Source organism: Archocentrus centrarchus, chromosome 5 (genome assembly GCF_007364275.1).
Source record: "Archocentrus centrarchus isolate MPI-CPG fArcCen1 chromosome 5, fArcCen1, whole genome shotgun sequence".
Lineage (NCBI taxonomy): Eukaryota > Metazoa > Chordata > Actinopteri > Cichliformes > Cichlidae > Archocentrus > Archocentrus centrarchus.
In genome coordinates this window covers 12,437,977-12,463,079 of record NC_044350.1, presented here as the reverse complement: position 1 = coordinate 12,463,079, position 25,103 = coordinate 12,437,977, and the positions used below count along the sequence as shown (strand labels likewise).

General features: G+C 41.4%; 2 protein-coding genes across 2 annotated transcripts in view; both read left to right on the top strand.

Moving 5' to 3' along the window:
• The window catches only part of dlgap4b (discs, large (Drosophila) homolog-associated protein 4b), a 114,415-nt gene extending 95,740 nt beyond the window's left edge, over nucleotides 1–18,675 (top strand). The window contains exons 10-15 of the mRNA XM_030729262.1: nucleotides 3,826–4,265; nucleotides 4,853–4,941; nucleotides 6,307–6,794; nucleotides 8,956–9,047; nucleotides 11,912–12,082; nucleotides 13,034–18,675. Coding sequence (XP_030585122.1) covers nucleotides 3,826–4,265; nucleotides 4,853–4,941; nucleotides 6,307–6,794; nucleotides 8,956–9,047; nucleotides 11,912–12,082; nucleotides 13,034–13,276 — 1,523 coding nt within the window. The 3' untranslated portion in view covers nucleotides 13,277–18,675. The remainder of the gene's footprint in view (nucleotides 1–3,825; nucleotides 4,266–4,852; nucleotides 4,942–6,306; nucleotides 6,795–8,955; nucleotides 9,048–11,911; nucleotides 12,083–13,033) is intronic.
• A 971-nt stretch (nucleotides 18,676–19,646) lies between these two features.
• Nucleotides 19,647–23,567, top strand: tgif2 (TGFB-induced factor homeobox 2). Its single transcript, XM_030728802.1, has 4 exons — nucleotides 19,647–19,736; nucleotides 21,269–21,504; nucleotides 22,195–23,146; nucleotides 23,446–23,567. The coding sequence occupies exons 1-4, from the start codon at nucleotides 19,718–19,720 to the stop codon at nucleotides 23,565–23,567; spliced, it is 1,329 nt and encodes a 442-aa protein (XP_030584662.1). The 5' UTR covers nucleotides 19,647–19,717.
• Nucleotides 23,568–25,103: the final 1,536 nt, after the last annotated feature.

The following is a 25,103-nucleotide window of genomic DNA, read 5'->3' as shown; positions in this document are numbered from 1 at the left end:
TGCTGGTGTCCTTCTACCGTTGCTCTGTAGAGAGCATCCTGACCTACTGTCTGTGCGTGTGGTTCAACAGCTGCACAGCAGCAGACAGGAAAACACTCCAGCGAATCATCAACACGGCTCAAAAGATCATAGGCTGTCCCCTGCCCTCCCTCCAGGAACTGTTCAATGCCCGCTGCCAGAGGAGGGCACAGAACATCCTCCAGGACCCCTCACACCCTGGACACTCCTTGTTTCAGCTACTGCCATCAGGCAGACGTTTCAGGACAATGAAGGCCAGAACAAACAGACTGAGGAACAGCTTTTATGCCAGGGCTATCATTGAACTGAACTCTGTGTGGTTTGGACAGTGATGTGGGGTGGTAGTGCTGACTGTGTGCGTGCGTTGGTGTGTGTATTGGGGCTAGATTCGTCTGTTAATTTACTATTGTGCACTGTATTTTAGTAATCATTTTTATCACTCATATTTTTATTATTTTATTATTTATTGTCTGAGGCACCTAGAAAGGAATGCATTTTAAATTTCGTTGTGCAACTTCTGTGTACAATGACAATAAAGATTCTGATTCTGATTCTGATTCTTAAATGGCATTTGAGTTGACAGAATGTTTGTGTGGCAAGACACCAAGAGTTGGATAGGAGCTGTCCTGAAATAATGGCAAATGTTGGACCCTTTGGTTGACATACAGTTTATTGTTTTGACTGGTGCAGAGTTGGTGGATCCCATCTTTTAAAATATGCTACCTCTATCAATGCATCACACTTTCTCTGGGAAAGCCTGTTCCAAGGAGCCTGTTCCTATTACAGTTTTGGCTGTGTTAGGTTTGCTGCCCCCTAATAACCTCTCTGCCCAATGGACAGTTAGCCGGTTTGGTTCATTTTAAGCCATCATTATAGAAAATGTATCTCTGGTCAGCAAGAAGAGTCCAAACTGGTTATAGTTTTTTTAAGTCTGATGGGGAAACACGTCAGATTTTTGTTAAGCTCTACGAATGTGTGACGACTCAAAAGTCAGTGAGTAATCTGCTTAATAATCATGATCATTGACCATTATTTTTCAGGCTCTCGCCATAATCGCAGCGCTAATTTGCAATGATACCTTTATTGTCAGTTCACATTTACTATTAGGAAAGGGCGTGGGAAAGGGTGTGCATGATTTTTTGCTTCTCTGTGAAAGACATTTTCCATGTCTGGAGGTGGGCCAGTTTAGGCGTGGCTTGGGTGTCATCTCCAGTGTTTACAAATGATATAATTGTTCTGGCTTCACTGGAATGTGACCTTGAATGCATCACTGTTTAGTGTCACAGCTTGGACAAAGGGCAGAAGTGGGACTTCTTGGCTTTTGACAGGTATTTTGTATCCTCTGCATTAGTGTGTCAAACATTTATCCAAGTACTGAATTATTCCACTAAGATATATTTGTGCTACTAAATAAAGTAACAGAACATTTTACAGATGCACACAACCAGGACAAGCCAGAAGGATCTTGGAGCTAATTACGGTCCAGTACTCCAGGCTAGTAACTGACAAGACTGACTCACACTTTATCAGATTAAATTGATTAAATAATTTGTGAGGTCAGATGAGTTGTGTGTGCAGAGGTAAAAGATAAGGAGCAGATTACGGTGAACAGCGACTCTTTTGTTAGTGCTTTCAGAGCACCTCACGTTTGCTGGAAGGCCTTTTAAAAATCCTCGTTGGGATTTTGACCACAGCTTTCAGTGAAACTTGACGAAACACAATGTTGTTTCCTCTCATCTCAAATTTAAAGCTTTAGCATGCAACTCTAGGAATCTGTGATGATGTACTGCAAGCCAGGCCTTTGATTAGCAAGGCTTTTTGGTACTGAATAGCTGAGCCTTGCTATAATGAGGAATTTGAATTTGTACTAAGTTACACGTTATTGCAAGCATAGTAGTTCCTGTTAGAAAGCATTAGAACTGCAGACGGTTTGATCTGCATCAGAGCTGGTGTTTGAAAGCCGAATATCCACTGTAAAAAAAATCCAGATTGTGGAACCCCAAATTAAATAAGCGTCATTCTGTATCCAAGGCATGTTTTTTAATAGAAATCCAGTTATGGCTAACATGCGGAAGCTTTTTAATGACGTCAAGCTGCGCTCATTCATGCAAACTTACATTTCTCTTCTCCGCTTCAGAAAGCTGTGCTTTTCTCATCACTAGCTGTTTTTCCTGGTGTTTTATTCATTCCTCTTTTTCCTTGTGTGGTATCAAATGAAGCATCTGGTTGAGGGATTATATTGCAGCCACAGGGTTCACAGTGTTAGAGTAAAATTCCCTGTTTAGATTACACGTTACATGATCTTTATGGGAATCTGTTGTCTTGAACTGAACATCTATACAGTCTGTTTGGAATATACACACTCTGTAGCCAGAGACTGCTTTGGGTATGTTTTTTTTTTTAATTTATGGCTAAATGTTCTATTCTGATAGGATTTTTATCACAAATCCCTCGTCCAATTTCACTAATGTAGATCAAAGGGTAAGGAAAACTCTCAGCCTCATAGTTGCCTTGGCTGTTAGAGAGCTGAATGAATGGCTGTGCTGGTAGTGAATCATCGTAGCCTAACAGGCAGAGGACAGACCTCTGTGTGAGCAGTAAAATCTGTTTTTTATGTTGCGTGATGTTCCCATGTTGTGTGGATTTCATGTAAGTTAAGGAGCTTGGCTTCAGATTTTTAACCTCGTGCATGGTACACTGCCACATGACCACGAAACTGCAGCATTGTAAAGTGGTGCAGCAACACAGCTAAGTGATTTGTTTGTCCCGGTCCATCGTTGTCAAAGCACGTAGACTCTAGCCAATTTCAGACATGCGCTTCTTTCCGTTGATCTGACAGCACCTGAACGCATCGGGTTTAATAAGTGTCCGTAAAAGTCAACACGGCACTCTAACTCGCTCAGACCGAGTGCCGAGTGTGTGGTGTGGGGCAGCTGCTGCATCACAGTGCTGTCACTGATGTGTCTGACAGAACATTAAGAGTAACCTGTGTCAGAGTGACTGACAGAAAAAGATTGTGTCCCATGTCTGAAAAGCGCAACATAACATTAAAAAGTGGTTGACTACTTGTTTGTTTGTGTGTGTGTGTGTGTGTGTGTGTGTGTGTGTGTGTGTGTGTGTGTGTGTGTGTGTGTGTGTGTGTGTGTGTGTGTGTGTGTGTGTGTGTGTCTTGCCAAATTGTCATTTATATCAGAGGATGCAGACAGATTTTTTTTGAGTGGTTTCTCTCCCTCCTTTGTGTATAATGTTCTCACTACATTGTCTTCTATAACTGGTCTGACATTGGTGAGTGCTACAGATAAATCTATCTCCTCAACTGTTCCACAATGTTTGGCTTTGAGTATCAAGTGGCCAGAAATTGGTTTAGTGATTTCATCACCTGTCTTGTAATTGAGTCTTTGAAGCACGTCGGGCGTGTGTGTGTGATTTAATTTAGCAACCGTTATGGGATGATAAGTTTGTTCAGTTTTCTGCCTGATTAGATTTTCCACTTTACAGGATGCTTCCCCAGTTCTGCTGGAGCTCCAGCTTTCGTGCAGCAGTGTGTCCATGTATTTATGTGCAGCTGAAGAGTTTTGCTTTTGGCATGTAGAGAAAAGTGGTTAGTGAGTTCTTCGATTGGCCCTGATAATCAAAAGCACAGTGCATTAAGCTGTTTGCAGTTCTACTTATACATTTTAATTGTCTTTTTTTTTTTTTTCTTGTTTTGTGCTCAGAATCCCTAGACGTGACTGGCCAGTTCAGTGAAACTCATTCTGTAATCCTTTTTTCTTCTAATTTCTCCCTCTCCCCTCTTTTCTTCTTCAGTCTCCACATGCATAACCACTTGTAAGAAAGCTGCTCCTCCACCAGTGCCGCCCCGTACAACCTCCAAGCCCTACATCTCAGTGACCGTGCAGAGCAGCACAGAATCGGCCCAGGACAACTACTTGGACCAGCAGGACAGGAGGTCAGAGGTCAACAGCCAGTCTAGCCACGCTCAAAGCAATTCTTCTGACAGCCTTGACAGCACCCGTGCCAACAGCCTGGCCCGGGGTATTCCCCGCCCTCCGCACATCATCCCCACTCCCATTGCTACCCCAAGAGAACCAATTGCCCCCACCACTGCAAATGCTTCCACTGAGACAAGTGACTCAGTAGTCCAGCATGAATCCCTAAAATTGGGATTTAATAAAGGAAATCTTGCAGCAGAGGAGCCCCTAGTAGCCCCGGTGCCCAGGCGGAAACTTTCCTCCATTGGCATACAGGTAGGACAGGGGTGGCTGTACCACTGTTGCACAGTCGTGTAGAAATCAGATGTTGCTACACATCTAACACAACGCAGTGCCAGTCGTCACATTGTTGACTGAAGTGTAACTTGTTTTGCCTGTTGAGCTCGAAACTAGGAAGGAAATACTTTTTTTTTTCATGATCCCTGTCTAAGTGTTTCCCATCAAGCCCAAAAGTATGCTTGAAAGTCAAAGGTCTCATTACTGTGATTCTCGCTCTATCATTACACCTGGCTCGAGCTATTTTTTTTTTTTTTCCTTCTGTGGTATTGAAGGCAAAATACATATTTTAGTTTCACCCTCTGAAACAGTAATGTTTTATCCATTTCCCAGATCCTGCTCTCAGTAACTCAGTAAGACCAACCTTTAATTGTGGCATTTTATTGAAAACCAAGCACAAATTATACAGTTTTCTTTGTTTTTCCACTGATGTTTTGTTTTGTCACTTGGAAACTGATATGCTAGTTAGAAGTCAGTGATTGGTGGTGTCTTGATTGGTTTGCAGTGGTAGTTTTGACCAAGGCTTTGGCTATATTTTATTCATGTCATTGTTTATTACTTTTTAGGTCGATTGCATTCAGGAAGTTGCACGAGAAGAGACTCCGCCCCTGACCAGATTTCAATCAATTGGAGTACAGGTGGAGGACGGGTGGCAGTAAGTCCTCTTCCTGTCCTTTTAACAACGTGAGGAATTTATATTATAGCCACACATACTCCTCTGACTGCTCTTTCCCTTTACAGGAGCTTTGTAGAAAGCATCCTCATTGTCTCTGTGTTTTGTGTTTTCAGTGTTGGACCATATTCCTGTAATGAATATTTACTACTTTAAAATCCCCTCCAGGCATGTCCAGATACACAAAAACACTATTCTTTCTGTGTAATATGGTGACAAAAAAATGAATTACCTAGTTGTGGAATATGAAAACCATTTTTTTAATCTTGATTGAAAAGTTTAGCAGCTTTTGGGTTTAACTGCCCGTGTGTGCATTCGTTGCACGCTGGAACAAAGTTCCCTCATAAAGTAGTTTGCTAAAGTAATTAATGCGTAGGTCCAAGCTTTGAACTCAGGCTTTAGGCAAGCACAGAGAAGCTTTTGGCTTATAGCAGTAAATGTGAAAATATTCTTCAGGTCTTAAACTCTGAACATGCATAATACAGTTAAATGTGAAATATGCACATGAATTAAACTTACAACAGGGTGATGATTCACACAGTTTCTACAGATTACATTCAAGCTTTGCCGACAGTCTGGAAGGTGCAGATTGTGTGTTTTAAGTATTTATTAGATGTGTATATAATCAGTTTTCTTATATACTGTAGTAAGTGACTGTCAGCTTCCTTGTCTGCATATAGTCTTTGCAAAGGGCTTGAATGTAATCAAGATGAGGGAGAATGGGGAAAACTGTCTCTGGCATCGACTACTCATCGTGGGAGACTTGAAATCTGTCTCTGTTTAATGTGTAGTTGAGATTCATTTGTTTGCTTCAGTGTAGTTTGCCTTCTGTGACTTGTGTTTGTATTTTTCTGGTATCGTGCCATATGACTCTGTTATGTCAGTTTGGGATCATGGATTACAAAAATATGATTCCCCATACTTTGATTTCCTCCCTTTAATATTGGTTGAGTGTTTATATTTCATCATCTGACTAAACTGCAAACTTACATTAATTTTCTAACTGAAAACAGTAAACATTACATAAAGCATTTCTAGTCAGCCCTGCAAAAACAAGAAGCTGAAACCCCTGTCCTCACAGATCATTTGATGCCAGTCTGAGTGCTCCATAATGTATGCAAGGCTCAGACTCCATTAGATCCTCTTTATTTATATCCATGTTGACCAGCAGAATTGGCTCACCGCCTAAACTAAGAAATGCCTTTTTGTTCCAGTGAGGAACAAACAGGTTTTCTTTGTTCATGCTGTGCACATAAAAATGTCAAAAAGTTACAGGTTTTTTGTTTTTGTTTTTTTTGTTCTAATAAAAACACTCATTTATAACAGTGTCAACTACTTTTGTTTCAGGCCCAGTCACTCCAGTAGCATGGCCTCAAAACAAGAAACAGACTCAATCACACAGCACATCCCTGTCATCTCCCATGTCACTAATGCCAAACACACTGAAAAGAAAGTCATGGTCAATTGTGCCAGCCAGTCCATGAGCTCCCCTCCTGGACAAGACTCTTTAGACGGCGCCGACCCCGCCGGAGACACCTCTTCACCTCCACCTCCCAGGCAGATTCTCAACCGCTCCACCACAAGAAGCAGCTCTTCCTCTTTCTCAGAAAGTCTAGACCCAGCATTGGACCCCTCTTCTCTTCCACCGCCAGACCCCTGGCTGGACAGTGGGAATGCCAATAACAGCAGTGTCCCTCAGAGTGGAGGAGGGGGAACGCTGTGTCGGAGGGACGGCCAGTGGTTCTTGAAGCTGCTGCAGGCCGAGACGGGACGCATGGAAGGCTGGTGCCAGCAGATGGAACAGGAAACCAAAGACAACCAGCTCTCAGAAGAGGGTAAGGATGGTAGGGTACTCACTGTAACACAATTTTCTCATTGTTTAAGTGCTGGCTGGAGAAGGTTGCAACATAGGAGAAGCATAAAACAGGGTTACTTTATGTGTCACTTTTGGTTGTGGTGCCACATTTTGTTAACATCTGCAAAAGTGTGTGTTGAATTCCCTGTGTTCTGCAGAGCCCGTGACTCCTGGGTATTGTTGTGTACCACTATGGCAAAATTACAGAAAAACATGATTTTTCAGCACCTGAGTGGCTTAGTGGTGAAGCCGACGACCACATAAACACGCCACGTTGCGGTGCGGGCGGCGCGGGTTCGCATCCTGGCCCATCGCCTATTTGCTCATGTCTTCCCCTGTGTCTTTCCCCCATTTCCTGTCTCTCTCCACTGTCACAAAAAGCCGCTGTGGCCAAAAATGCAAAAAAAAAAAAAAACCCCAAAAAACATGATGAAATAATTAAAGCTTGTGGCCATAACACAAATTTACAAGTTTGTGTTTGGGAGCATAAAGGAGTTGTAATTGAATCAGTCAGGAAAAAAAGCCTGTGAGCTTTTTTTTAATCATAACTTAGCCCTTCAGTGGATCCGGTTGGCACCCACATTCCAAAAACACAGACTCAGTTAATTGGTGATTCTAAATTGACCGAAGTTCGAATGGTCACACACATCCTGAATGGTCTCTCTCCAGGTTAGCTCTGTGAAGGGCTTGTGACCTGTCCTCTCTGCTGCCCTCGAGTGACTGGATGAATGGCATAGTGCAAAAAAAAAGATGCCTGGGGTTATGGTGTTATGGCATAGTTTGTCCAGCAGGATGCGCTCTTACTCTGGTTTTGCAATGGAGTAAGTGCAGTCTGCCAGCAGTGTTTGCAGCACATGTAGCAGAGTGCACATTACAGCTGAGCAGACAGTGGTGCAGAGTCAAGTAGTGTTTTCACAGCAGGCTTCGCTTAGTACTAACTGTGATCAGCACTCAAATGGGTTGTATATGTACAGATGTATGGAGATATATTTAATTATAAGCTAGAGATACAATGATGGTAATTCTGTCATTTTGTTTTTTTCCATTGATGATATGAAACTGCATATCTATGCATGGCATAATCATAATTTAAGCCAGAGGAAAAAAGTTATTTTATCCAGAACGAGTACGTCAAGGCTAAATGTCAAATCATCGCTGAAGTCAATCATGCGCAGGCCTTCTGAATGAGCTCTTCAGCATAAACCTTCTTCCTCCACACGTCTGTTGATGTGTCACTCCAGCACGTGGGGCAGAGGCTCAGTTAGAGGGCCTTGCCTCAGGGCCTAAACTCACTCTTATCAGAGTTACACAGCATGGAAGGGATGAGGCAGTAATACCTGGGGTTACCACACACAAGCAGGCCTCTAAGCTCCAGAATTACACAAATCTAGTCTGGACCTGATTAAACCTCCAGATTAGATTAATGCCTCCACGCCAGCCTGTGGCATACAGCAGTCGGCACACATGCAAATACGCACTGTACACACAAACCAGGCTGTGGGTGGTCACTTTTTGTTAGATGCCTGATCAATATTCAGATAAGACCTGTATGTGACTGTGTGTATTCAGAAATTCATGTTTTGAATGTCTGTGGAAGTTATTTATTTTTTATTTATTTATTTATGTATTTAACAGTAAAATATTCAGAATTTAATCGGATGCAAAGCTGTTTTCCAGAGCCGGGGCTCATAACACTATAATCACATTGCCATAAATTTGAAATGCCGTGATTGGATAGAAGCCCCAATGTTTGTCCTGCTTTTGACACAGCAAAAGACTAGCATAGGGACAAGTGACAGACAGAAGGCTGGAGTATCTATATAAGCTTAGATTCCTTTAAATAGCATCACAATGTCCAATACGCTGTAATCCCCTTCGTGACTTCCTGTGGAGTCTGCTAGGCAATGCAGTGCAGGCCACATCTCTGTCTAGACCCTAAAGTTTTAGTTGATATGATAATGTTCTGCACAAAAGAACAAAGGCCAGTGAGTGTTGACCCACTGAGACTGACTGTATGCATGTCACAGTATGTAAAGTACCACTAGGATGACTCTCTACCTCAGAATATAGTGTATCTAGAAGAAAAAAAATTAAAATCATTGTTACAAGTGTTTGTGTGTTCATTTGTTTTCCCACTTTAGTGCTGGGGAAGATTCGCAGTGCGGTAGGAAGTGCCCAACTCCTGATGTCTCAGAAGTTTCAGCAGTTCCGGGGACTGTGTGAACAAAACTTGGTGTGTATATCTCCTTTCTGTGCTGATTCCACTCTACGAGCTTGCTCACGAGTGTCTCATGCCCGATCCCATGTTAGTTTTTGTTTTTCTGTCGTCAGCAAGATCTGCTTGCCTTGATAATTGTAAAGGCTTTTGCACATATGAAAACTAACTAATCTGATATGCAGCATATTAGGCCCACACATAACAAGTCATGGGGACCAACCCGCACAAAAGGCAATGAGCTTATAAGGCGGCAATAAGCCCTTCATCTCAAGCGTTTTAGTTAAAATGTCTTTATACCACAGACTGTTTAGAACTCGCAGCATAATATCTGACCAGAGATCACAGCAGTGAAAGTAGCTGCTTAAACATAGAGAACAGAGAGAGAAAGCACACACTAAAAGCCAGACCTCCCTGAGAATGCAAACAGTGTCTGAGTAAAAGATCTCAGAGCAGCATTTACTTCATATCTGTCAGGCAGTATCTGTGGGGTTTACCAACAGCATAAGCATACCAGGAACAGTTATGGCTGCTTTAAGTTTAACTTGACACTGGTTCCTTAAGGATTTTACTCTGGAACAAAGTACTGACTTTTTCATTGTGGGTGTTAGAAAAAGTATTGTAGCCTTAAAATAAATAAAATCAAACCATGCTGGGATCCTTGCCTTCAGTCTGATGTTCAGCGCCACAAAAGGATTAAGCTGTGACACAGCTCCCTCTAGTGCTGAATATGAAAAGAACAGCATGCATTCAGATAATTTAATATAATCCTGAATTTGTCTTTCAATATTGGTTTCCTAAGATTTAGTTCCCTTTGCAGCTGTTTCCACACAAAGTGGGAGTGTTCTATTTAAAATGCTGGTAAAGAATAAGTATTGAAAGCAACTTTCTTCTTGTAGGTTTATAAGTAAGATGGGAACAGAGCAAGAATAGCCCTGTAAATAAAAGGTTGCCAGTGGATGAGTTTACAGAGTAGACCATGCAACCACAAGCATACAGCACACAGTCTTGGGTAAAGGCTTTAAGGTTAGGCTACGACACCATGATAGACAGTGTCCAGTGTAGCGTTGTGAAGACGTGCATATACAGTTGTGGTCAGACGTTTACATACACTTATCATGGGCATGAATGTCATGTTCATTTTGGGCTTTTAATGATTTTTTTAACTCTTCTTTTTCCAGGGTGGAATGATACATATTTAATGACTTTAAAAACCAAGAATTGGTGCACGAGTCTGAATTGATTGACGGGCTCACAAATATTTGCTTAAATGTCCAGATGCTTTTGGTAGGCATCAACAAGCTTCTGTCTGGATATTTGACCTCTCTTCTTGGCAGAATTGGTAAAGTTCACTCAAATTAGTTGGTTTCTTGGTACAGACCCAGCTTTTAGACATAGTCTACAAATTTTCAATAAGGTTGAGGTCGGGGCTTTGGGAAGGCCGTTTCCTGCAGCTTAATGTTAGCCTTTTTTATCCATTCTAAAACCAGTTTTGATGTGTGTTTGGGCTCATTGTCCTGTTGGAACGCCCAACTGTGTCCAAGTTTCAACTGTCTAGCTATTGATTTGAGGTGAAGTTGATGAATTTGGAGGTAGTTCTCCTTCTTTATTATGCCATCCACTATGTCCCATGTACCAGTACCACTGGCAGCAAAACAGCCCCAGAGCATGATGCTACTACCACCATGCTTGACACCTGGTATGGTGTCTAAAAGCCTCAGCTTTACTCCTCCGAACATACCTCTTGTCATTGTGTCCAAATAGCTCACTCTTTGTCTTGTCTCACCATAAAGCTTTTTCCCAGAATGCATTAGGCTTGTTAGAAGTTAATAGGCCTTGGTCCTGTCAAGTTAAAAGACATTGTAGAACATTCAGCACCACTTATTAAAATATTTGAGTGTATGTAAATATTTGAACCTGTGTGCATAATTTTGATCCCGTGTGGATTTGAGAAATTCCAAAATAAATTCAAACTTGTGCACTCAGTTCTTATTTTTAAAGTCATTAAAGATGTATGCTGTACAGTGATGAGTGTATGTAAACTTCTGACCACAATTGTAAATAACATTTCCATAATTTAGCTCAACTCAGATTAGCAACAACTCTTTCTAGCCTCAAAAGAGAGGAGGGTTTAAAGCCGCAAAAAAGGGGGACATGTCTGTTGCACTTAAAAGCAAAAGGAGCAAGGCAAATAAGTTCTCTAAGTAATAAACTATTATTTCATTTAAAACCAACAAACCTAGAGTTGGTGACCTCCTGAGCTCCAGAGGTTGCAGTGACAGATTGGATGTGATGTAAAGAAATCATTCCACCTCATGGCACGTTATGGGCATATCTAGGACCAGACTGCTCTAGTTGTTACTCACTAAGATCATTTAAAAGAGAATAAGCCAACTTTACATTTTCAGTGGTTAATTTTAAAAAATGTTCCATTTTCCCATTGTGCATTTGATTCACGGGCAAGGCTACTCTAAGGCTGAACACAGGCTAATTTGTCAGAAACCGTGGCTCATTTTTTGGAGCTTTAAAAGCCATACTAGGACAGTACATATGCAGGAAAACAGGCTAACAGGCAGTAGCCCACAACACGAATGAGATTTATATTGATTCACAGTTTGGACAAAAAGTACAAACTCAACCAAACTTAACATGTTAAGGCTTAAGGGCAGTATACAAGCAGTAAGGTATTTTTCCATCTAAGGTTTCAGAAGCAGAAGAACAGTTTGTAATCTGAAACTTCACGCTCTTTGAGTTACTACAGTCAGCCTTTATATCTTGTGATCCTGTTTACACTCTAAAACATTCTGTCCATTCCTCATTGTAATATTCATTACAGTATCATATTCTTACTCCTCATTGATTTTCATTTCTCCTTTGACCAGAATACAAATGCTAACCCACGCCCTACAGCCCAGGACCTGGCTGGCTTTTGGGACCTGCTTCAACTCTCCATTGAGGACATCAGCCTCAAATTTGATGAGCTCTACCATCTCAAGTCCAATGACTGGCAGCCTGTGACATCTGCAGCTGCCCAGTCAACCCCTGAGCGGAAGGTACTTCCCACCCCTGCTGCCCAGTGCCCTGGCTGGGGTAGGAAAGCCGCCGAAACCGGCCTCTCTCCTCCCACCACCACTACCATTTCTCCCACTCTTCTTTTACTCCACTGGTTCCCTTTGTGGGATGAACTCTTACAAGGCCTCCCTGTCCAAAAGGGCCAGAGTGATCCCTTTAGGCATGCATGGGAAAATAAAATCTCAAAGAGGGCTGTCGCTCATGTGTTTTATGTATGAAGCCCTACTTTGAGCATGCATGCGTCATTTTCTGATCTGTGTGTTGCAGCGAAGCATGGCTAAGATGTGCTGGTTCATGTGAAAAAACTTACTTTTGTTTTATGAAAGGCTGTGTGCTTGTGTCTCTTGCTGATTGTTAATAAGTAACTCTGGTGTGTGTGTGTGTGTGTGTGTGTGTGTGTGTGTGTGTGTGTGTGTGTGTGTGTGTGTGTGTGTGTGTGTGTGTGTGTGTGTGTCTGTTTTCTGTGTATTTCTATGTCAGTGGATATTTTACCTGTCGATGAGGTGCTTTTGCTTTTTGTTGCTTGTCGACGTGCGTGCATCAAGTATGTCTCGTGATCCTTAAGTTATAATTTAAGTTTAATGTAATCTCCCCATCAGTTCATGTTACCATTTCATGTCTTTGAAAATTGATATTCAAATGACTGTTGTTTGTTGTTTTTTTTTTTTTCCCCTCAATGTCTGCCTGTTTTTACCAGTTGTCTATACTGTCAGTGTGACCCTGTTTATCATGTAAAATCACTGTGATTTCAATCTTAATTGGAAACAGTTAGCATTGGTGTAATGTCTCGTCAAAGTCTTGTCTGCCTAAACTGAGAAAGGACTGTTTCTTGATTGTATTTTCTCACTGGATGGCATGTCCTTTTTTTTTTTTTTCCCCTCCTTCTTCTTTTCACACATTATTGTTCCCTCTCTGTCACTCCAACACAACAGGGCGAGGAGAAGGTGGCCCCTCCAGCGTCAAAGAAGCCTGGTAAGGCACGACCACCACTGGGCCGCGAGAAGAGTGCCGACTCTTCATCCAACTCTTCCTCGGCCTCGGCGGAAAAACAGCGACAAGAGGCTCGCAAGCGTCTGCTGGCTGCTAAGAAGGCTGCCTCATTTCGCCAGAACTCGGCCACAGAGAGCGCAGACAGCATCGAAATTTACGTCCCTGAGGCCCAGACTCGTCTCTGAGAGAAACTGTGAGAGAGGACCGTTGGGTTGTAACAAAGGACAGATAAGTGTCACTGAAACACCTGGAGAAAGGAGAGGAAGCGTTTGCAATGTAAATGAGCCATCTCAGTAACGATGGGTACCGGTGGAGGGAAAGGGGGGGAGAAGGCTTCCAGTGAACAGGGGCTGGTGGGTTTTGACACATTCGTACATTAATAGGCTGGTCCTGGTGACTTCAAAGAATATTAAATTAAACCGCAAATGAAACATTGGATATTCCCTGGACCCAACGGACTTTGAAGCAGGAAACTCCTCATTTGAGTCTGCCATTGAAAACCTCAGCTGATGAACTTTGTCTTTTCTTGTTACTGTTCTTGATATTAATGAAGGTATTGTAATAATGAAAATTATATCCTAAAGAATCTATATGAAGACTGTTTTAAATGTTCTTGTATCTTGGCTATAAGATATTTTAAGTAGACAGAAGAGCAAGCGTTAATGCTTTTCTGTCTTCCATCGTCCTGCTCGCTTCCCAGATCATTGGCCATCTTGTAGCTTTGCACAACACCGCCTTGTGGCCATCACAGACACTGCACACACACTACAGACTCGCATATGTGCGTCTTCCTCGTATTTGTTTGTTTACTTTATTCACCGTTTGAGTTATATAAATTTCAGTTTAGGTCAGGATATTTTGAATAGCTTTGCTATAATGAAACTGCAAGTCAGGTTTGAGTGGGGTATCTATACAGTTCCTAGCACTTACCTTTTGAATACGAGCACATCCCAGTAATAAGATAAAGCTTGAGGACATTTTAGGATATGCACTATCACTCAAAAGTTTGGGATTAACTGTGAAATGTTTTTGTGAGAGAAGCTCATTTGTTTGAATCTAATTTAGCACTGACCTGCAGAAATGCTGTAAATGACAGTGATGCATTCATATGTCTGTCATGCAGCGGCCCATTATCAGCAACCTTCACTCCTGTGTTCTAACTGCTTGTTATGTCCCCTAATGCAAGTTCATCATATTAAAAGGATAGTTAATTTTAAGGAAACCTCTTTTAGTTATGTTAGCATAGCTGCTAATACTCGTGCTGTTAATAGAAGAAACACATTTGGCTAGTTTAGTAGCTGGAGCTGTTGTTTCTGTTACCGTCTCATTTTTACCAAAAAAAGTACTTTCCTCTGAAACATGTCGAGGTATTCTCACCTTCTAAAAAAATATATATATCTATTCATACAATGTTTTGTCCCACTGCCTGCTCAGAGATGTGCAAACTGGCTCTGAACAGAATAGAAAGAATTGGGTGAGCTCAGCAGATCATTGAGCAAAGAGACATAAATCAATGTTTTAGAAAGCCTTCAGTTGACAGCTTCATTAAACGGTGCTGGTTTGTGAAAAGAATAGTGCACACTGATAGATGACATTTTCCAAATGTAATAGCTGCAAAATCCTAGAGCAAAAACAGGCTGATTTGTATCAGAAAGTTCCTTCTTTTCTTTTCTTTTTTTCCAGGAGCATTTTGAGACAACAATAAAACCCATAAAGGCCGATTCATCAGACCCTTAAATAGCCAATATTTTAATGAGCACTGCAGTTTTTAGATGTTCTAACATAATCAAAGAGCATAAAAATACCAGGTTTGCTTCTTATGTTAGCAAGTAGAGCGGTCACACAGTTTATCTGAAAAGCACAACTCGACACTCTGCATCTGAAGATCCACGGTGTCACTTTTCTTCCCCCATGTGAAACATGCAGTTCTCAGCGAAAACAGTCAGGAGAAAAACATCTATTTATAGTCATATTCTTAACCTAGCAGGGCTGTGACTGATATTTTTCACTATAATGTAAAGATGTGGAATATGTCTGGAAAAAAATATCCCAAATATTATTTCTATAATATTTATATTCTATAATAATTATCTGATGTAATTATGGACGAGTGTACGTCTGTCTATAGTTATATCAGAAACACAGTGAAGGCTATAATTCTATTATTATTAATAAGTTACCTGAATATTTGGCAGAGGACATTTTTCCTCTTGCGTTCTTTCTTTCTAAACTGACAGCTGTGTGTGAAGCACAGCACTTCAGTGATGTAGCTGTCATGCATAGGTAGGTATTGTGCCCTGAGCTGCACTCTTTTAACAATATAACATGCAATTGGTGATGTAATGTGGCACTCGAACACAGGATTGGTGCTGTAAATGGACCCTTGCACACCTTTTTATATATATTCCAAAAATCATATAATATTTAATGACTTCATTAATTCATTATTTTAAAACATTTTTGCAAAATTTCATGTTATACAGTACTTAAAAATTTATTAGACCGCCAACCAATGTTAAGGTTTATGCCACAGCTGCCCTAAATTAACATTATTGGTACCATCTTTCTGTAATGGTTAATCCACCAGTACGCTTAAACTCTTACATTGAACATATTTTTAATGTTAGAATATAATTATTGTTCCATTTTCAAATTTACGGTTTTACAAAAAAAAGCAGAAAAAAATGGTAAAGCACATGATTTTTTTAATTATTACGATACCAGATTACAGTTATTTTCTTGCATTCCTGAACAGAAAAATGAGTTTTAGTGGTTGAAGTTTATGCTTGATTCATTTCTGACAGCGTGCCGGCTCCAATTTGGGTATAAAAACATGAATTCAGTTCAGTGAATTCAAAAACTTTGAGATTTAAACAAGTTTTTGTCAGATTTCTAAAATATTTGGGGTTTTTTTTTTATGACAGATGATGTAATACATTTTTAAGCACTGTATAAACTAATGCTTTATTATTTCATAAGAATGTGAATATTTCTAAATTACCCCCAAACTTTTGAGGGGGAATGTTCATCCCTGAGAATGCCAGTGGGAATAATACACAGAATATTTATTCTTATTGTTGGGAAAAACATCTTTCACTCCTTTTTGTTTTCCTTTTTTTTCCCCACTACACTTGGATTTTATATTTGTGCTGTAACTGCAGTTACATAAATATTTGACATCTTTAAGTGCTTCTGTTAACCTCCATTTAGAATTCATGCAGCAGGCAGAGTGTGCAGGAGTTTCCAGGAGTGTTTTTGATTTATTTTGCTTCCCATCTAAGTTCATTGTTACCACCACCACCCCCCCCCCCCCAAATTCTCAAGAGCACCTAAAATACCTGCACTTTTTTTAATTCAAAGAAAACTTTCTTATTAAAGCATTACATGCATTAGTCATTGTGTTTTCATCATTTATTCAGTTGCTTTTTTCTCCCCACTGAAGACCGCATAAGCCAAAGATGAATTCACTGTTTTAAATTCATCTTGTGTTTAAATGTCAGCTGCAAGTAACTCAACAGTCGACTGTGAAAATAGATGAAGTGCACTGTAGCCATAGCAACATATACATTAAAGATTTTGATAAGCCCATGCTTGAACCGGCCATCGCTTCTGGTCCGAGACTCTCCACTTGGTTCATGAACTAAAAAGCTTCATTTCTGAGGCCTGTAGGGCAACAGTGGTTGAAACTAAATTGCTTGCATTGCTGTCCTGTTTTGCATGAAGGGGAACGCATCTCGTTGATGGCGCATATTCCTCCACTTTAGATTTTTACACTGCAAGTAGCATACCCAGCCAGAGAGTCACCCCTGACATGCCTTAGATCAACCGCTGTCGCTTGCCTTTCTTACACTCTCAGTTGGTAAGCAAACAAACCCCAACTGTCCTCTCCTAATTACTTGCCACTGACCTTAGCATTGCAATTCCTGTTTCTCACATGCTGTGAACCAGAAGTGCATAATTTGAATTGGAAATGCCCAGTAACTAGCACTTTTTACTCTTGATTGCTCGCCATTCTTTACCTGTTGTGCTTGCCTGCTGGGGATGTCTATCAGCCAGAAAAATGGCACAGAGGTGTCAAAAGTTGGCTCCGTGATGGCTGTCAGTACCCCCTTCTCCTTGAGTGGAGTGAATAGGGCCATTAACATCTGAGACCTACAGTGTGACTCATACTTGGTTGTTGGCTTGATTTAATTTCTGAGCGTCTGGAAGAACTCGTCTGACGAAATGTTTTGCTAAAATAAGCATAGTTGTCTCTTTTATGTGTAAACAGGGTGGCTTCTAGATGACAGTGTCTTCACTCTGTGCGCCCACTGCCATGATTTACAATACTTAATAATTATGTAATAGGTTACATAATTTCATATATCATTTTTCTCATTTTCTCAAATATTTTTCCACAGATTGCTTGCTTGCACAAAACTGTAGGACTTGAATGCAGATAAAACACAAATGTGGCATCGCCAATGCACTAAAGGAAGGAGGGCAGAAACAGAGAAAGTTGTTCCATGATCAGCCTGCTGATGTGTGTGTGTGTGTGTGTGTGTGTGTGTGTGTGTGTGTGTGTGTGTGTGTGTGTGTGTGTGTGTGTGTGTGTGTGTGTAAAGCCAAGACATGTAAGTGGGGTACTTAAAAAGACAAAAGAAAGCTCATCTCATACATTTAAACAAAGCCGTTCTTTAGCACACAAATAATCACTGAGGCACACCTAACTATTTCCTGGTTTCTAGGTTTATCAGTGATGTACTCAGTGGCACTGTGGGGGGGTTGGGGGAGTGTTCCTGTAAAACTATTGATTTTTATGGGTGATAATGAATGTGGTTTTGTTGAGCACTAAACACATGATGGGTTTCATATCAGAGCATATGCTTGATGAGCAGTCTTTTGTTTTTCTTTTTGTTTTTGGTCAAGTTTCATTTTGGGAAGTCAGTTTTGATACTTGTATCCAGTTGCATATTTACATGTGTTTCCTTCAAACGGTGTGAATCTAGTGAAACTAACCCCATGCAGCACTCTGAAGACAGGAAAAAAAGAGAAAGCTTAAAAAAAAAAAAAAAAAAAAGCTCTTTAGCATCCCTTCCTTGTTTCTTTGAGTTTGGAATAGAACTGGGAAAGGGGGTGAGGGGCACAGGCAATACTCTTAAACACGAGAGATATGATGTAGCAAAAAGTGTCTGTAAAATACTAGAACAAATATTTTATGAAGCAAGCACATATTTTAAATCTGTTCATTAAACTACTCTATAGGCTGTGTGTAATTTGAGGTTTGTGGGTTTAGTGAAACTGGTTGTACTGTCTGAGACAAAGTTGTGAGTGAGTGGATGTGTTCATAAAGTGAGATTTTACCTAGATTCTTGTCACTATACTCTGGTAATATTTAAAGTATATGCGCAATACTGAGTAAAAGGGTTGTTTGATATTAAGATGAAACTAATAATCTTGCATTCCCCCACCCCCTGCTTCTTTAAAATGTCTTCTGTAAATAAGAACACAGTCAGACTAAAATCCCCATCTTTTACAATGCCATAGAGCTGTTTATACTATTTCAAGGTTGTTCAGATGTATAATGCAGAGACCTAAAATTCAATAAAATGCACACAATACTTTCTAAAAAAGGTCATCATGGCTGTATTTATTTTATTATTTTGATCTGGTTCCTGACTTTTAAACAGGACAAAAGAAGTGTAATGCCTGCTATTACTGAATTATAACTGTACAGTAGTTTTACGCCACATGGCAAACAGTGAAAGAAGATTAGGAACTTTTTTTTTTTAAAGAGGTTTTGTATGTGCTTTCTATCTTCCAGAAACCAAAAATTCCCGCTTATTTGGAGGGGTGAGTCTCTCACAAATATTGAGAAAAACAGTCCTTGTTTTAATGAAACCAGGTGAAATATAGGGTTTAGAAATAACAGTATGAATAATATTTTTGGAATATAACATTGTGAACAAGTGAATTTTGGTCACCAGTCAACTCTTTCGAGGTTTATGAGAATGTCTTTGCTCAAATATATCGCGAAGCCTCCACGATATAAACTGGCTCCCGGAGACGAGAATAAAATGACCATAGCGGTGGAAAGGATTACTGGGTTGTTATATATCTAAATCCTACTTGTGTCAATGTAACCACTGGGGATTTTTAACCGTGTCGAGATAATAACAATGTATAAATGACTGCGCTATATTTTGAATGAAATGGCTCTCCCGTCAGTCATTGTGACACCGAGTCCGTCTGCTGCCTAAAAACGCGCCGTGATTGGCTCGCGTTCGCCTAGGAATAAATGCCGCGACGTGATTGGCTGACAGCTGTGAAAGGGGCGGGATCAACTGTCAAGATTAGCAAACCGCTGCAGGTAAAAGGAAGGAGCGCTAGAAGACAGCCAACATTTATCTTTGCAAGAAAGCAACGATTGCGGTGGAAATGTGACTTTTTTTTTCTCCATACATCTGTGCGGCACAACTCAGGCGGCGACGGGGTTTTTTTCGGTTTGAGTCGGGACGAGAGTCCGACACCTTCAGCTTCTTGGAAGAAAGTGTCGCTGTGTCAACCATCGTTTGGCTCCCGGGCACGCTTTGTAACAGCGAGCAACTTGGACAGCTGCGTGTTTTCAACCCAGCCATCAACAAAGAATGAAAGCAGTCAAACGACGTAAGCTTGTGTTTTTCTTTTTTCTCCTGTTTTTGCCGTGTCCGTTTATCACCAACGTAGCGTCTGTCTGCGAGCCGTGCGTGGCTTTTGCTGTTGACTCTGCCTGGTATGCGGGGGTTTTTGTTGCGAGCAAATGCAGCGTGTGTTTGTGTTGAAATTTGGAGGGACAGCTAGCCAGCTAGTTATCTCTGGAGGCAGGCATGGTGTCCATCTGGCGGAGCGACATGCGGGGAGGCTGTGCGTCCCTGCTCGCCTCCTTTGTGCGATCCAGATGGCTAATTTACCTGTTTTATTTTCTTCTAGGTTAGTCCGTTTGAATGTAACATCATGTTTTATGAGTTTCTTTAAAAAAAAAATAATACAAATACAAAATACAACCCTGATTCAGTGACAAAGCGATCTGTTTTGCAGTGTGTTTTTTATTTTCTGACGATCGGATTTTTTTTTTTTTTTTAAATCGTTACCATGTATTCAACTTTTTACTTTTTCAGGACTTTCCAAGGCACCAAACTGCAGATGCCTACAAAGGTAGAGAGGACATTTTGTAAACACAAGTTGATCAGCGTGATGCTGGTGTGACACTCTGTGCTATCGGACTAAAAGTAAACTAAATCAGCCCTGCACTGAGTTGTATTTGCTCGCTGTCAGTAAGATAGATAGGCAGATTGTCGGGTTTCAGATCTCGAAGGTCCGTGATCCAGTAGTTGTAGTATCACGTACGTCACGCCTCTTCAGGGCACTGCAGGGAATGCCTCAAATCTCTGTCAAGCTAGAAGTCCTGTTTTTATCGGACCCGGTTTGACCACATTAAGCGTGTTATAAATGTCTACCCCACCGACAGAGCCGGGCTGTCTGAAATCATATTAATAATCAATAATCAGGTAGCTGCTACCCCCCCCCCCCCCCCCCCTCTACTTTTTGTGGCAAATGGAGGAATGCAGATTTGTCAATTGCTCCAGCAGCCTTCAGTTGAATTGGCTTGAGGTGCTTTGCATTGTCAATAGATTCCTGGGCCACTAGCTACTGTGATGTTGATATGGCCACAATGTCTTTGTGAGGACAGGCGCTTGCCCCCCACCCCCCAGGGGTCAGGTTTCACCCCGCCCCACAGAAGGACATTTACTGCATTCACTTGCCCACTCCTGGGATCAGGCATGCTCCATTTTGAGGGGAGATTCCTTCATTCCAATGCCAGCCATAAATTTATTTCTAAAAGGCGCACACAACAAAGTTAAACTCACAAAGCTTTTGTAAATCTTACTATAAGTTAGTTACTAAGTAGTAGTTTTTAAAAAAATAAATAAATAAAAAGTTTGTGCACTTGTTTACTGCTTGGTGTTTGATCAAACAGTTGCCTTTGCCTGTCTGTTTACCTGGTGTCTGAAGAACTAGTTAGATTTGTGTGTGCCTGAAGACGGCTGACGTTCTCCCTTTCCTTACTAAAATAATACTAACGACCACCTCCGATAACCCGAGCCAGTCGGGAGCTCTAAAAGGCACAGTGACTGACGTCTCGCCTTCTCTCCCCTCAGCTCTCGAAGAGGATCGTCAACCGGAGCAGGAGCACACCTCAGCGGACAGCGATGACGACTCCCCGCTCGACCTGTCAGGAAGGGGGCTCGCTGGGAAGCGCCGTCGCCGTGGTAACCTGCCCAAGGAGGCGGTGCAGATCCTCAAGAACTGGCTGTACGAGCACCGCTTCAACGCCTACCCATCAGAGCAGGAGAAACAAAGTCTGTCGACCCAAACCAAACTCACTGTGCTGCAGGTAAGACGCAGTTTTTAATGCATTTATTTATAACTGGCTTTTCCCGGATTCTCTTCGCTTCCTAGAGGAAGTTGCGGCACAGATATGAAACGCTGTCTGTTGGTGCAAACTCTTAATATCTTTCTGTGAAGGTACAGTGCATCTACGTGACATCTGGTGGGATTGTGCATGTAAATGCACTATGCGTTAGCATTTATTCGATCAGTTCATGAACAAGTGAAACCAAAGCAATAGCTGGATGTTTTCACCACATTGTTCTACAGAGAATAACACTTTCCCAGCCTTCCCTTTTCACTTTGTTGCGTCAGTAGTACACATTTCCTCTTTCCCTCTCAGCACATAGGCGTGCACAGACAGGCTGCATTAGATAAGGCATTAAAGATCAGTATGAGTTTCTTGTTATGTAGTCAGTTCAGTGGAATGCCTTTGGCTGGCTTTGCTGTGGCTCAGCATATTGGAGCTCAAACCTTCATTGTTGCCAGCTGTATGGGGGGGCTCTCACGCTTGTCTTTCTAATGTGGAAGGCTGTACCACTAGAGGGGGTCAGTAGGGCCTTGAGCACAAGAGAAGTTTTTTTTTTTGTTTTGTTTTTTTTTAGTGTTCTGACACATTCTGAGATCTTTCTAACTTGATGTTAGTAAGCAGAGAACATTATTTGATCTCAAATCTGAAATCTCCCTCCCCCTGCAGATCTGTAACTGGTTCATCAATGCACGCCGTCGCCTACTCCCTGAACTGCTTCGCAAGGATGGCAAAGACCCCACCAAGTTCACCATCTCTCGCAAGGTTGGCAGTAGAAATGAAGGGCACACCTCCAACGGAGGTGGCGTCTCCCTTTCAGAAAGCCACTCCTCTACCAGGCCATTGCCGCAGCGCCCATACGTTCAGTCTACCCGAGTTTTGGACCTTAGTGTTCTTGGGTGCACAGCAACAGCTATTCTAACAGGAGCAGGCTACCCTGGTAAGGATGTATCAGACCAGACACTGATGAAGCTGGATACAATGAGTCTGGTAGGGAAAGCAAAAGAACAAGGGGCTCATTTTGCAGGTTTTGCCAGAAAGAAGGCAGCTGCTAAGGCCAATTGCCTCTTCAGCACACCTCCCTCCTCTCCTGCAGATCAGTACCCTGTCCCGGACTTTAGTGCTTTGCGCCTCCTGGCAGATGTAGCTGCACTGAAAGCTATAGAGTTTGAAAACGAGATGAAACTTAAGAGCCAGAATAAATCCACAGAGACTGAACAAGCAGAGCCACAGAACAGCACTTGCAGTAGAGACATAGGTCTAACACCTCCTCCAGAGGACAACCAACAAGTCATGGATCCTTCCAGGGTGCAGCATCTGATGGAGAAGGCTATGGCTGTTCCAGCATCAGATGTACCTTCAAGAACTGATTCAGTGCCTGTGAGCTCAGAAGCATCTCTTCCAGCTCTCCCAGCTCCACTCTTGATCTCAGCCCCAGCGATATCACCTCTTCCTGTGAATAAAGTTATTGTTTGCCACGTGGAGAAGGATCAGCCTCAACTCATTAGCACCCATCTGCCAACCATAGTGCCAATGTCTGCCTTAGTTTTAAAACAGCCAGATCCTCACCAACCAGCTGCTGCTTCAGTCATCACCACAGCTCCACCAGTTTCGTCCTCGAGTTCAGTTGCAGCTCCGCTTTTCACTACATGCCCTTTAAGTGTTTTAGAGCACACTACAAAGTCGATCTCAGTGCCATCACCAGGCCTTCTGCCAGTCACAAATTTATCTTCCGTCTCTGCTGCACATCAGGAGTTATCCCCAAATTTAGCTGTTGTCCCACCCTCCAGAGGAGTACCACTTCAACTGCCATGTCCAAAATCCCCCTCAACTCCTGTTACAGTAACATGCCCTCTGCCATCTTCAACCATCGTGTCTTCTGAAGCCTCAGTTACAACCCCAGCATCTGCCTCTGCCCAGGTTTCAACTGCTGCCTTGGCTTCAGCCCCATGTATATCCACTATCACACCTCCTCTTGGCCTCAGTTCCCAGCACACCGCTTCTCAGGAGGCCTCGTCCCTGAGCAGTGCGAGCACCAGTAGCAGTATTAGCAGTAGTTCACAGAGGAATTCAGCTGCTGTGCCCCGTGTTTGGAGCATGGTCACCAGGCAAGCCCGCTCCCTGCAAGTGGGGAAACCCCCCATCACCGCAGTGTGGGGCCCACTGCACACAGTGAGTGAAACTGTTAACTAGAATTTTTTTTTTTTTTTAAATATATCATTCTAGAGACCAAACACTATTTTAAAGCTGGACAGCGCAGCATTGGAGAATGTATTTTTCATCACCAGTACCTTTTTGATTTTAAAGCTGAGCCTGCAGATTGTGCATCAGTGAATTAGATAATCAGATTTTGGGGGGGTGAAAAGACTTTGATTGTTTAAAATGCTGTTTTACAACGGAAGTGGACTCTTACACTTTCACATTCCTAAGCGCAGCGAAGTGTTGCAAATTTTTATGCTGGCTTTTTTTTTTCTTTTTCTTTTCTTTTTTTTTTTTTTTAAAGCCTCTTACCATTTTTACCATGTTGTATTGATTTCCCCAGTTTTTGGTGTCATTAGCACCACCAGTAAAGTTGGCCTCTTTAGTAGCAGTACTGGATTTTATTGAATGTACAAAAGACATTGATGACTGCCTAACATCCATTCCCTTCCAGGATGAAAACTGAGGGCATGGTTTTGTTTTTATATTTAGAGCATTAGAATCCTATAGTGCAATGTGTTTGTTTCGTTTTGTTGTGTGTTCTTTTTTTCTTTTTTTTTTTTTTTAAGTGATGTGTGTAGTAGTTTCCTTTTTTCTTTCTTTCTTTCTTTTCTTTTTTTTTTTTTTTTTTTTTTTTTTTTTTGTAAATGTCTACTTGGAAAAAGAGAAACTGATTTTACTGCTGCAAGCCTGAACCCTTTCCTTTTTATATTCCTGATTTTGATTAGTTAAGAGTGTGACTTGTCATTGACCTTCCCTGAAGTACGTGCTTTTTGCCAGTTGTTTTCTGCAGTTATTACTGTAGTTTTTTTTTTTTGTTTGTTTTTTTTTTAAGAGCAGTATTTTAGTGTTTTAGCCAAAAACACATTTTTCTTCTAGGCAATCATCTGTTGACATTTAAAACCTTACAGCTCTACGAAACATTCTGTTTAGTGTGAGAGATTGTACTTCTATGGTTTATAATATTTATGGTTTATGTTTGATCCCCTTTTATTCAGAAGGTAGTCAAATTATCCGTCTTTCTTTGTTCTCTTGTAGGATTTGGTTTGATTGGTGGAAAAGGGTGCACATAGTAGTTGACTTTTTTTTTTTTTTTTTTTTTTTTTAATACAAGAGCATAATATTTTAGTATTTTCTCATCTGTGGTTTCCAGTTTTATTTACAAATGGTTTCAGTAGGCTTTCTAATCATAAATCTGTAGTTTCCATGAAACTGTGTTAGGATAAACCTCAATCTGTGGCTGAATGCCATCTCAACTTTTAACAGTAGCAGTGTTTGTGGGAAAGTTACCTTTGTATGAAATTTAATGCTGTAGCAAAACTTAATCTATGATACTGTCATGTTTGCCAGTGTTATTGAGCTGTGTTTAGCTCAACAGT

Excerpts from the sequence above, each read along its gene's own strand:
- tgif2 (XM_030728802.1), top strand. Across the intron at positions 21,505-22,194 it reads CCAAACTCACTGTGCTGCAG|ATCTGTAACTGGTTCATCAA; the intron begins GTAAGACGCAGT and ends CTCCCCCTGCAG. Across the intron at positions 23,147-23,445 it reads TCCACCAGTTTCGTCCTCGA|GTTTCAACTGCTGCCTTGGC; the intron begins GTTCAGTTGCAG and ends GCCTCTGCCCAG.